Source organism: Trachurus trachurus, assembly GCF_905171665.1.
Source record: "Trachurus trachurus genome assembly, chromosome: 24".
Lineage (NCBI taxonomy): Eukaryota > Metazoa > Chordata > Actinopteri > Carangiformes > Carangidae > Trachurus > Trachurus trachurus.
The window spans coordinates 2,119,999-2,133,026 of NC_139910.1; the positions used below are offsets into that span (position 1 = coordinate 2,119,999).

At 49.2% G+C, this 13,028-nt stretch overlaps 1 protein-coding gene across 1 annotated transcript in view; it reads left to right on the top strand.

Annotated features, from left to right (window-relative positions):
- Positions 1-3,993: 3,993 nt before the first annotated feature.
- hivep2a (HIVEP zinc finger 2a) overlaps positions 3,994-13,028 on the top strand; it is a 30,131-nt gene continuing 21,096 nt past the window's right edge. Inside the window, 9 exon segments of the mRNA XM_084000948.1 lie at positions 3,994-4,253; positions 4,344-4,425; positions 4,550-5,870; positions 6,224-8,112; positions 9,001-9,261; positions 9,966-10,119; positions 10,377-10,470; positions 11,158-11,266; positions 11,268-12,444. Of these exon segments, the coding sequence (XP_083857074.1) occupies positions 4,880-5,870; positions 6,224-8,112; positions 9,001-9,261; positions 9,966-10,119; positions 10,377-10,470; positions 11,158-11,266; positions 11,268-12,444 (4,675 nt within the window). The 5' untranslated portion in view covers positions 3,994-4,253; positions 4,344-4,425; positions 4,550-4,879.

The window sequence follows — 13,028 nt, forward strand, 5'->3', positions numbered from 1 at the left end:
TCTCTCTCTGCTGCAAATGGCTTTTGGTGGTGATGAGGAGAAATTCCACCTTAAGAAGGGAAAACTTAAGGTGGATTTGTGCGACTTTAATCACAAATCAATCAATCAATCAACAGCAGATCTGTTGTTGTTGTTGTTGTTGTTGTTGCTGTTGTGTGATGAGCTTCTTAAGGAGGCACAGAAACAGCAGTAGTGTGCCGCCTTAAATGAAAAAACATATATAGCCTATACATACATACAGTAGGCCTACTGTGCAAAGGTTTTAGGAAGGTGTGGAAAAAAAGCTGAATGCTTTTAAAGATGGAAGTGTTAATTTTTTTTTCATCAATTAACAAAATACAGTGAATAAAGAGACGAGAATCCTAAATCAAATCAATATTTGGTGTGACAACCCTTTACCTTCAAAACAGCATTAGTTCTTCTAGGTAGGTTCAACCTGCACACAGTTTCTGAACGACCTGGGCCGGTGGTTTTTCCCAAATATCTTGGAGCTCCTCAGATCCTTCTGTCTCTATGTAATCCCATACAGACTGGAGGATGTTGAGCTCAGGGCTCTGTGGGGGGGCGGCCACACCATCACTTCCAGGACTTGTTGTTCTGCTTTATGCTGATGATAGCTCTAAATGACCCTGGCTGAATGTTTGAGGTTGTTGTGAATAGGTTTTGGTCCAATCAGACGCTTCACTGTTGGTATTGCATGATGGATAAGCATTCTGACTTAAAGCAGAAGTAAGGTGAATGTTTGTGTTAATATAAGTCTTAAATAGTTGTATCTTCCAACAGCAATCACTTCTATAGAGTGTTTGGTCAGAAACACGGGTCTGTCAGTCACTCTGCTCTGCTCTGAGCCCAGGAGAAAACTTTCCTTGTATCCTACAACCTTTATCCAATGAGGAGAGAGAACGGCATAAAGGGGCAGTCCTCTCTGTGTGTGCAGCCAAGGGATGCGCGTGAATGTGGTGACGTAGGGACGAGGGCGGGGACTGCTAACTCCATCTGCTGACAGGAAGTTAGACAAAACCACCGGATCACTTACTGAAGCTTTAACAGCATTTTTTCACGCCTGCCTAAAACTTTTGCACAGCACTGTTTTAAAAGAGGGTATTGATTGATATCAGTACTGTAACTGATCAATAAGTGGTGGTTATAGGTGATTGAGTTGTAGAGCTCTGGATTCATCATCACGCGTCTGTTTCACAGTGATAGATAGATAGAAAGATAGATAGATAGATAGTTGGACTTTATTGATCCCAAGCTGGGAAATTACAGTGATAGATCTTCCACCTGGGACGGCGCCATCTTGGGGGGGAGGAGGGGGAGCACCTGAGCTACACACACAGAAATATTCTAAATATTGATCTGTGTATTAAACTGCACCTGGATCAGTTTCCTTGTGTGTGTGTCTGTCTGTGTGTATTGTACTATCTTTATCTCAGCCTGTGAACGCACCTTGTTGTGACCGACCTACAACTTGGGTGTCTCGACGTGCCCTTTGCCACCCCCCCCCCCCCCCCCCCCCCCACCCCTCCTCCCCCGTACACAACTGGCACACTCACTTCCCACGCTCGTACACACACAAACACACACACACACAGAACACACAAAAAAAATGCCAGTAGCTATGTCTCTCCTACGCACAGGAACTGGGGCAGGTTGTGTGTGTGTCTGTGTGTGTGTGTGTGAATAAAGCTTTATGTAAGTCATTCACTACAGGCTCCCACTCGCTCTGCAGACGCCACCATTCAACACTTTCATTACAAAACCAGTCACTTTACATCAGGAGCTCAGAGTCACAGTGGGATTCAGGAGCTCAGTGTGTGTCTGTGTGTGTCTGTGTGTTGGTTTGTGTGTGTGTGTGTCTGTGTCTGTCTGTGTGTGTGTGTGTGTGTGTGTGTGTGTGTTGGTTTGTGTGTGTGTGTCTGAACAGTTTTGATCTGACTTCACGTCTATACGTCACACACTGAAACACAAACTGAAATGTTTCCGTTGTTTCCTGTTGTTGTGTCGAGTCTCGACGACGTAAAGACGACGTGACGCTGATGTCGATGTCGATGTTTAATGTTGATGTCGATGTTCCAGTTTGTGATGTCACAAGTTCCCGGGGTTCGGACTCTTCCATTTTCCTCCTGTGGGATGATGGGAAATCTGAGCGTCACAAACAACAAAGCTGTGACGTGTGAACCGTCAAACTGAAAATGTTTTTAATTCCATTATATAAAGTCCCTTTCAATAATTAGAATGATGTAGGCCTAATGTTATAACTTTATTTATACGGCATCGTTCAAAACAATAGTACAACAATAAGCAGATAATTATTGACAGAGAACAAGGTCAAAGTTCAAACAATTATAGTTCTAACAAGATTTATTTTATCAATAATTAGTAGTATTAGTAGTTTATTCGATCTTTTACACAAATAGTTCACAGTTGATCATCAATCACAATCAGTCAACCTTCCATAATACCATCGTTAATTCAACTAGTTCATAAATAGATCGAAAAGGTGTAGGCTGAAGCTATCTAGCTTATAAATTATATATATAAATTAATAAATATAATTTAATTCACCTGCAACAAAAAGTTTTAAATTAAATCCAACTTTTGGCCCCTCTCAGCCTCCGTAGTTCTCTATCCTCCTCTGTCTCTTCAGCTGTGTTTTTGAAATGTGCCGTATAAATACAAACACAGAGCGGGTCATCGTCATTATATGAAGTCACTTTCAATCATTAGAATGATGTAATGTTATAACTTTATTTATACTGCATCTTTTAAAACAATAGTACAACAATAAGCAGATAATTATTGACAGAGAACAAGGTCAAAGTTCAAACTATAAAAGTTCTAACAAGAGTTATTTAATGAATAATTTATAAATGTAATTCACTGCTGCTTTAATTCACCTGCAACACAAAGTTTTAAATCCAACTTTTGGGCCCTCTCAGCCTCCGTAGTTCTCTATCGTCTTCTGTCTCTTCAGCTGTGTTGTTGAAATGTGCCGTGTAAATACAAAACACAGAGCGGGTCATCGTCTCGTGTGGTCACGGTCAGCTGACCCGTGCTTCGGCCAATCAGCTTCAAGCTAAAAAAGCAAAAAAAAAAAAAAAAGAAAAGAAAATGCTGGTCAGAGAGAAAAACCCAGAGGAGCCGGTCGCTCAGGTTTCAAACCCACATCCTTCATCATGACACCATGGAAAACATCACAATGTGACTCTGGGCGGCTGAGATAATGGATCTGATGTGTGTGTGTGTGTGTGTGTGTTAGTGTGTGCGTGTGTTTGTGTGTATGTGGCAACACAAGGTAGCCCAAAGTTAACGTTCCTGCTGCTAAGAATACAGCGTGTTTTTCTCAACTCCTATTTATAGATCTCACGTTGGGCCCCCAGACACACACACACACACACACACACGTCACTGAGCCCTGCTTACCAGCACTGAGGCCACTCTGTGTGTGTGTGTGTGTCTGTGTGTGTCTGTGTGTGTGTGTGTTGTGTGTCGCAATCCTGAGTGCGAGGGAGGTTGTTTAAACCCTGAGATGAGGAAATACAAAGCAAAACTGCAACTTCAGCAAGGGTGTGTGTGTATGTGTGCGTGTGTGTGTGTGTGTGTGTGCGTGCGTGCACTGCTATCAGGTGTTGGTGTGGTTAAGAAACGTTAAACAACGGAAACACACACACATGCACTCTGGGTCTGCAGTGTTTGCAGTGCAGTTTGCAAAGCCTCCAAAGTACTGTACGCAAGAATGTGTGTGTGTGTTCCTGTGTGTTCCTGTGTGTGTGTGTGTGTTTGCCTTTGGACAGAGTACATACCGAGTTAGATGAAACTATGATCGCCTGGGAGGAAGGAAAGGTGCGAGCGCTGATGGCTGCTCTGCTCTTCGACTCGGCCTTTTCGGACGCCTACACACATTATGACACTCCGACGTCACTTCCACAGCTCTATTTATAAGCCTTTGTGTGTCTTTTTAGGAACAGCGTGGGTTTGCTTTGCATCGGTGACTCACCCAAGTGGAAGGAGGGAGGGAGGGAAGGAGGGAGGGCTGAAGAGAGAGAGGGAGGGAGGGAGGAGGAGGAGGAAGGGGTGGAAATGGCAAAAAAAAGCACAGATGGATTCCAGTGTGAAGGAACTAACTGAGCAATCAATGACATTTACATTCGCACATCAGGCTGGTTCAGTACAGAACGAACTGAGTCTGAGCTGCTGCTGCTGCTGTTGCTGCTGTTGTTGTGAAAGGTTAAACGGCTTCAACACGTCAGGTGAAGGTTTGGCTGCTGCTGAGTTTGATTATTATGTGGACAAATCAACCAGACTAACCTTTTCCTTCTTGTCTCTTTGTTTTGTCACAGGTCCTTTTCTTGAGAGAACTGAATGACTGTTGAAGCTACAGACGGAGGATCGACTCTACCAAGCACTTTGACCAGAAGAAAGGTGAAACCCAGAACTCTGCTCAGCCTCTTCTTGCTGATGATGGTGTTGTTGTTGTTGTTGTTGTTGAATTTGATTCACTCTCCACATTGTCGTCATCCATCTTGTCTCTTTGTGTTTCCTCCAGATCACTCGAGGATCCTTCTGCCTTTAGATGAACTGGACAGAGGAGCGACGCACAACGACGTTCGCGTGTTTACAAGATGGCAAAGGGAGAGAGACGTTTCTGATGTCATCCACTAAAGCTCCACTTTTATTTCCACTTCCTGATTCCTGTTTCCAGCCGGGCTCCACAATCAGATGGACGGGTACTTCCTGTTTCTGTGAACTCAGCCCTCAAAGGTTCAGCGATCATGTCTGGTAGATTGGGGAACTGGTAACCCCCTCCAGGACCCTCCCATCTCCCAGCTCCCCCCACTTTCCTCCCTCTTCTTACTCACAGAAGAGCTTGACCGAGATGGAGGCTCGCGAATCAGCTGCCACCGGGCAGAAATGTTCAAATAAGGAACCGTTGAAGGAGAAGGTGCCCCTGCAGAGGAAGTGGGCGTCGGAGCCCTCGGCCACCTCCAAACGAAGCACTTTTGCCGACCCGGAGGCGAAACACCGCGAGAGTTTGCCATGCGGCGCCACCGGGGGGTCGGCGCCTCAGCAGAAGTACGCAATCACGGGGAACTCTGGAAAGCTGCTATCTGGACCGTCTGCAGTCGGGGCCATAGGAGGCCCACCATCTCAAGACCCCCAAGGGCCGTTTGCTCAGGCGTTCCCGCGGGGGTACCCCTACCAGCTGGGCCAGCCGTACCCTCAGCACCCGCAGACGGAGCGCTTCCTCTCAGGAGCCAAACCGCAGCCGGGCCTGGAGCCTCACGCCTGGCCCTTCGCCGGCCAGTTGCCCTCAGATGATCTGTACCCTGTGGGACACCCGGGACACACACACCCCCACGGGGCCGGGGCAGGAAGGTTTACCCGACAGAAATCCCCCAGTTTACCCAGCTCCTTTGGACAGTATTCTCAGTCGGGCCCCGAGCCCGGCGAGGAGGGCTACAGCAAGAAGGAGCACAAGCCGAAGAAGCCGGGGAAGTACATCTGCAACTACTGCGGCCGCGCCTGCGCCAAGCCCAGCGTCCTGAAGAAGCACATCCGCTCTCACACCGGGGAGAGGCCGTACCCCTGCGTCCCCTGCGGCTTCTCCTTCAAAACCAAGAGCAACCTGTACAAGCATCGCAAGTCCCACGCTCACGCCATCAAGGCCGGACTCGTCCCGTTCTCAGAGCTGGCGGTGGCCCGCGGCGGGGACATGGACCAGGCGTCGCCCCAGGGAGAAGCCGAGGTCCACTCCGACGGCGAGCAGAGCACCGACACGGACGAGGAAGGTGTGGAGGGCTCCACCATGCTGACGGACAAAGACAGCCCCATCCCGCAGATCTCCTTCGAAGCCAACAAGAATACAGGTCATTTTTAATGACTTTATAAATTACTTTTTCACTGACTAGTTTCACTTCCTGTCAGTGAAATCACAAGGTGGTAAAAGGTGTTCCGGGTGTGAAGGTGGTCGCCAAATCAATCGCAAAACAATGCGCAGAAGATGTGCTTATGAAAAAATAATGATAAATATTTTAATTAGATTTGCACAAATAGTTGCAGTAGTATATAATGATTTTACAATTCATGCTCTAGCTTTAATGTCATACAAAAAACTTTGGGAACAGCTGCAGGAAAAGATTCCGATTTTTATCATTTTCAGGTAAAACCTTTTAATCAATCTTCACCTGTTGATTGTTTTCTCCTCCACTCTCCTGTACAGGTGGTGTGGAACCAGCATATGCAGACTCAGCTGAAGAGCTGCCTGTGGGACCTATGAAAGTGCCTATCCTAATCGTCCCCAGGCCGGGGGGAGTCCCCTCCACACCAATGGAGTGCCCCCCATTTCCGGACATTAAGGGGTCGCACCACATGTTGGCGTCGCAGGCCGGTGGAAGAGCTCGTTCACTGGACGACTCGCCCACCATCAAACAGCGCTTGGCCCTGAGGCTGACGGAGAAGAAAGGCCAGGACACCGACTGTGCCATGTCCCAGTCCCTGAACCTCCTCAGTCCTCACAGCAAAGGCAGCACGGACTCCGGCTACTTCTCACGCTCCGAGAGCGCCGAGCAGCAGATCAGCCCCCCCAATACTAACGTCAAGACGTACGAAGAGATTATGTTCGGTCGGACTTGGTACTACCGGCCCAACTCTAGATCCAGACAGTCCATCACGGTGGCCATGGCCGGGCCTGACCCGGGCGGCCTGGCCGGCCTAAAGCAAGGTGCTGCTATCATGGACATGGGGAAGATAGCTGAGGACCATATCTGTTTCAGAGGGGATGTAGGGATCTCTGGAGATCCTAAGCAGTACACAACAGGACCCTGTCAAAGCAGTACAGGGCTGTTGGAGCCTCCATCAGACTCTGGGACCCTCATCAGGAGTAACTCCATGCCAACGTCGTCCCCTCCCAACCTCAGCGTCCCCCCGGGGATTCGGGGTAGCCACTCCTTCGACGAGATGATCTCATCCGATGATGTTTTCTACCCAACGGGGCTTCGCAGACTCAGACGACAGGCTGCGTTTGAACATTCAGCCAATGAAGCCCACGTAGGAGAGGCCGAGGGCTATGGACACATGCCCAAGAATCTGGCCTCGTCTCTGGGGATGAAGATCGGTGAGCGCAGCCCCGGAGTCCCGGAGCACATCCCCTACAGCCCTTATGGTACTAAAGTTAGCATGTCAGAAATAGCCACAAGGAAAAGGAGGAAAGAGAAGAGTGTTGGGGACGAGGAGGACAGTCCTGGACACTGTGACAGCAGCTGTAGTGGTTCAGTGGAGATGATGGGGGACTATGACTTTAAACAGAGTAGTCTGGACGGGTCGAGAGGCACCCCGACAGGGAAGGGCTCGCTCCACAGCGCTCACAGCCAGTCGGACAGCTTCGACACCTGTGCCAGCATGTGCTCCGAGGACATCGCTTTGTTTACTGACTCTGAGGCCAGGAAGGCAGCTGGCAACGTCATATCAGTCATCCAACACACCAACTCCCTCAGCCGGCCAAATTCCTTCGAGAAGTCCGAGTCCTTCGAGCACCCGGGGTACCAGCCCTCAGAGAAAGGCCCACCAAGCCAGTACTCCGAGCAGTCCGACTCCGACATTTTTGAGGACGCTCTGAGTCCTGAGTCGGCCCTGCTGAGGACGGAGAGCACCGAGCAGCAGCTGCAAAGTGACAGTGACCTGGCTTCCCTCTCATCTTCATCCGCCGCAGCCTCGCCGGGCCAGCCTTACCACATCCCACACAAACTGGTGCGACAACCCAACATCCAAGTCCCAGAGATCAGGGTGACGGAGGAGCCGGACAAACCGGAGAAAGATACGGACGCTCCGATGATCAAGGAGCCGGAGAAGCAGCAGCCGCACATCGAGGAGTTTCAGCTGCCACAGAGGAGCGACACGCTCTCCCAGATGCCGTCGGAGAAGCTTCCGCCCAAGAAGAAGAGGCTTCGGCTGACGGACATGGAGCACTCGTCTGGGGAGTCGAGCTTCGAGTCGACCTGCACCAGCCTCTCACGCAGCCCCAGTCAGGAGAGCAACCTGTCCCACTCCTCGTCCTTCTCCATGTCCTTCGACCGAGACGAAGGCCTCAAGTCCATCTCACCCACCAAACAGGTACCTCCTCAACAAGGCATTAGGTTCAGGTGTCTACAGAAGTTTCTCTGGGCAACAAATTGAATCGTAGGCAACTGGACTTGTATTTGTCTAGGAAGACGTTTTGCTTCTTATCAAAGGGTTTCATCAGCTCCTAACGCATTGGTCTGACTAGTCCTCACTAGTCTGACGAACTAGGACTAGTCGAACTGAGGACTACTCCGACCGATGCGTTATGAACTGATGAAGCCCCTTTGAGAAGAGGCGAAACATCTTCCTAAACAAATACAAGTCCAGTTGCCTTCGATTCAATTCGTGGCCCAAAGATAACGATGACCTGGATGAATGAGAATATCCACAGACCTACTCCAGAAGTTTCAGTAGTCTTTCTTTTCTTTTCCTGGGCAAATTGAATCGTAGGCAACTGGACTTGTATTTGTCTGGAAAGACGTTTCGTCTCTTTTTTTTCTCATTGAAAGTTTTATTCAATATTTTATGCAGACGTTTCGCCTCTTATCCAAGGGGCTTCATCAGTTCGTACGCAACAAGTCTCACTAGTCTGCACTAGTTGGACCTGGGCAAATTGAATCGTAGGCATCTGGACTTGTATTTGTTTGGGAAGACATTTCGCCTATTATCCAAGTCCGCACTAATTCAATAGTCAATTCAATAAATTCAATCGTGCGGACTAGTGAGACTTGTTGCGTACGAACTGATGAAGCCCCTTGGTTAAGAGGCTAAACATCTTCCCAGACAAATACGTCCAGTTGCCTACGATTCAATTTGCCCAGAAAAGAACAATGACCTGGATGAATGAGAATATCCATAGACATCTAACAGTTTTATTTCAACTTGCTCCTACTGTGTCCAAACTACTAACTTTTGTCCTTTTTTTTGCCCCTGAACCAGGATGACTCGTCGGTCTCCGGCGGTGCAGCTAAACAGTCCGAGTTCCTGACGGTGCCCGGCAGCGGTCATTCCAGCCACCACCAGCAGAGGGAGATGAGGAGGTCTTCGTCGGAGCAGGCTCCGTGCACGCTGCCCACCGAGCTGCCCGAGATGCGCAGCAAATCCTTCGACTACGGGAGCTTGTCCACGTCCAGACAGGGAGAACTCTACTCCAGCGCCTCCGCCATGAAGGAGCGCCGGCGTGGATACCTCGTCCGACAGGTTAGCGTGAAAACACTTCCTGCTGTTCTTACTCTGTTAGAGGAAGCTGTAGATTGTTCTTAAAGGAATAGTTCACTCAAAATTGAAATTCCACTCATTATCTACTCACCCTCATGTCGACTAAGGGCTGGGAGAAGTTTCAGAGTCCTCCGTGGCTTCTTTACAGTTACAGGGGGTCTCGGCGTAGCAGTGCATGTCGATATAACGGTTGCAAATGGATACCAACTGTCTTCATAACAAAAAGACACACCAAAAAACATCCAAATACCTCCATAGTGTGCCGGCGCAAATCTCGCGAGATTTGGACGGATCAGGAAGAGGAGCTTCCGCTGCAAACAAGCTTGAAATATAGACTTATTTAATTTTTTTCGGAACAATTTCGCATTTCGGGGCTTCAATACAAGACGGACATTACATACGAGCAGCATGGAGGTATTTGGATGTTTTTTGGTGTGTCTTTTTGTTACAAAGACAGTTGGTATCCATTTGCAACCGTTGGACATGCAGTTTCAATTTTGAGTGAACTATTCTTTTAAGTTTAAAAAACATGTGTAAAGTTGAAAGGAGGAGGCAGCTCAGAAAGAGGGCAACAGAAAGTGATTTTCTTGGCTCCTCCACCGTTTTCCTCTGACACGCTAACTATCATATTATTTTTATTTCCTGCCTGACTGACCCACTCCACACTTCACTCACACACTTGACAGGCTTCGCTGAGTGTTTATCCAGAGGCCGTCGCCCAGGAGCCAGGGGGGGCTGAGCTGTCGATCAAACAGGAGAGTTTGGAGCACGGGGCCTGGTCCGGACCAACGGGACCAACAGAAGCCAACAGAACCAAGAGAGTTGGCAGCAGCTCTGGTGGTGAGAATCACTTTACAGCTTTAATTATGTGGACGATCAGTCAAATCTAACTGAGGCAAGAACTGAATGTATGATACTCCTCCAATACTGTCATGCAAATATCAGTATCATGGTTGTTGTCCCTGTGTCTGTCTGCTCAGTAGAGTGGGCGGGGCTTCAACTGTTTAGCCGATTCTCAAACCAATCAGGTTAGCTCAGGATTAGCACAATTTTATTTAAAACGAGTGATTATGTTTTGGGTTTTTTTTAATGCACAGGTTTAGGATCTCACCAACACCAACAGCACCACCAGCATCTTCTCCAGCAGAGCATCAGTGAGGACAGTCTGCAGGATGAACCGCTGTACGGCAGGTGAGGAGGGCGGAGTTTCTTCTTCTTATTCTGTCAATCTTATAGGTCCTTCAGTTTTTGTGTATGAACTCACTGATTTCAATGATCCATGAAGTTATTATCAGTCTAATTTGACTTAAAGATTGAAATATTAAAGCAGAAGTAAGCGATCCGGTGGTTTTGTCTAACTTCCTGTCAGCCGATGGAGTTAGCAGTCCCCGCCCTCGTCCCTACGTCACCACATTCACGCGCATCCCTTGGCTGCACACACAGAGAGGACCGCCCCTTTATGCCGTTCTCTCTCCTCATTAGATAAAGGTTGTAGGATACAAGGAAAGTTTTCTCCTCGGCTTACAGCAGAGCAGAGTGACTGACAGACCAAACACTCTATATAAGTGATTACTGTCGGAAGATAGAACTATTTAAGACTTATATTAACACAAACATTCCGCTTCCTTCTGCTTTAAACATGACAAATAACACTTTTTATATTTTTCAAGTGTTTCATAACATCAAGACTAACTTTAAAAAACTTTGGTACAGTTTGAGACCTCAGCTGATCTCCAGCAGCTGATTCAAACTCTGGGTCATAAAGGTCATGGACGTATTAAAAAAAAAGAGGAATTTGCATAAATATTGATTTCACTTTCACAGCCTACTACTTATTTATTATGATAATCAGAATATTGAATCTTTTCTCCACTTCAGGTCCCAACAGCATCGTCTTTCAGCCCAGGGTTCGTCCTCTGAGGGCGAGCACCCGGGTCACGAGGTCATGAGTAATAAAGAAGTCAGTCTGCAGCAGTACCAGAGCGGCCCCCCCCCCCTTCCTCTCCTTCCAGCAGCCCGGTCTCTTCTGGAGCCAGGAGGCCGGACCCACGTCCCGGCAGCAGCAGCAGCAGCAGCAGCTCCAGAAGCTCCACATCAGACATCCGCCACCGCACAAACAGCAGCCGCTCCACCCGCCGATCCACGACCAGCAGCCGCTCCACGACGGGAAGTCGGACAACCAGATGTTTCCCGCCTCTGTCTTCCCGTCCCGGTCGTCTCCTCTGTCCCAGCAGCAGCAGCAGCAGCAGCAGAACTTCAGCTCCATCTCCTCCAAGCACGCACTGCCCATCACCACCACCACCACCGCCAGCTCCGTGCTGCTGCAGCAGATCCAGCCCGTCTTCGCCACGCAGAACCTCCAGGGCTCCCAGGCCTCGCTGCCGGGCATGCTGGTCCCCGTGCGCATCCAAACCCATGTGCCATCGTTCGGCAGTGTTATGTACACCAGTGTTAGTCAGCTCGTAGCGACGCACGGCGGTGGAGCGGCAGGTTTGGGCGGCATCGTCGTCGACAGCAGCAGCAGCATCAGCAGCATCAGCAGCAATGCGTCGCCTTCGGTCGCTGCCGGTAAAACTCCCGTAGGAATCGGAGGAGGCATCAGCGGGACCGGCTTCAACCTCTCGCACTTCCTGGGCCAGACGGACGGCACGGTGCTGCGCTACCCGCTGTGGAAGGTGCCGGACTCGCAGCCGGAGCAGCAACACCACCTCAACACGGGCATCCCGCTGTCGCTAACGTCGGGCACCATCTCCACCACGGACGCCTCGGGCGCCGGCGTCGGCGGCAGCAAGCGCATGCTGTCCCCGGCCAGCTCCCTGGAGCTCTTCATCGAGACCAAGCAGCAGAAGAGGGTGAAGGAGGAGCGGATGTACGGGCAGATCGTCAAGGAGATGGGCGCCGTGGAGCTGAGCGGCACAGAGAGCGGCAACAGCGGCAACAGCAACGAGGCGGAGCGGCCGGGCCGAGGGCAGCGGCTAAAGAGCGAGGGCTCCGTGGACGACTGCGACAGGATGTCCTCGTCTCCGCCTCTGGGCGACTTCCCTCTCGTCACCAACAAGATCGCCATCCCAGTCCGGTCCTCGGCCCCACACCTCCCCGACGTGCCCCGGCCCGAGAGCTTCACCCCTCCCCTCCAGATCGTCACCGACCGATCTCCGGCCTCAGGTGGGAAGAGCTGCGTGGTGTTAAGAACCTCACCATTCGATTCGGTCTTCATTCTTTAGGTCGCAATTCGATTCAATATTGGTTTAACCTTCCTCTTGTGTTCGGGTTGCCATTGACCCGTTTTTAGATTTTTAAAGGGATAGTTCACCCAAAATTCAAATTTCACTCATTATCTCCTCACCCTCATGTGGACTAAGGGCTGGGAGAAGTTTCAGAGTCCATATGCATGTCCATATAACGGTTGCAAATGGATACCAACTGTCTTCGTAACAAAAGGACACACCAAAAAACATCCAAATACCTCCATGCTGCTCGTATGTAATGTCCGTCTTGTATTGAAGACCAGAAATGCGAAATTGTCCCGAAAATAATTAAATAAGTCTATATTTCAAGCTTGTTTGTAGCGGAAGCTTCTCGAAGCTCCCCTCCCCGGTTCGTCAAATTTGGGTCTGAGTTTTTCCTTCTTATTACAAGCACAAAAAACCTTTTTCAAGTGAAAATTGGTTTGAAACAAGTGAAAATGATCTAAAAACAAGTTAAGTTTTAGGTGATGAGTCTTATTCTAAGTGAAAAGAGGTTAGTTT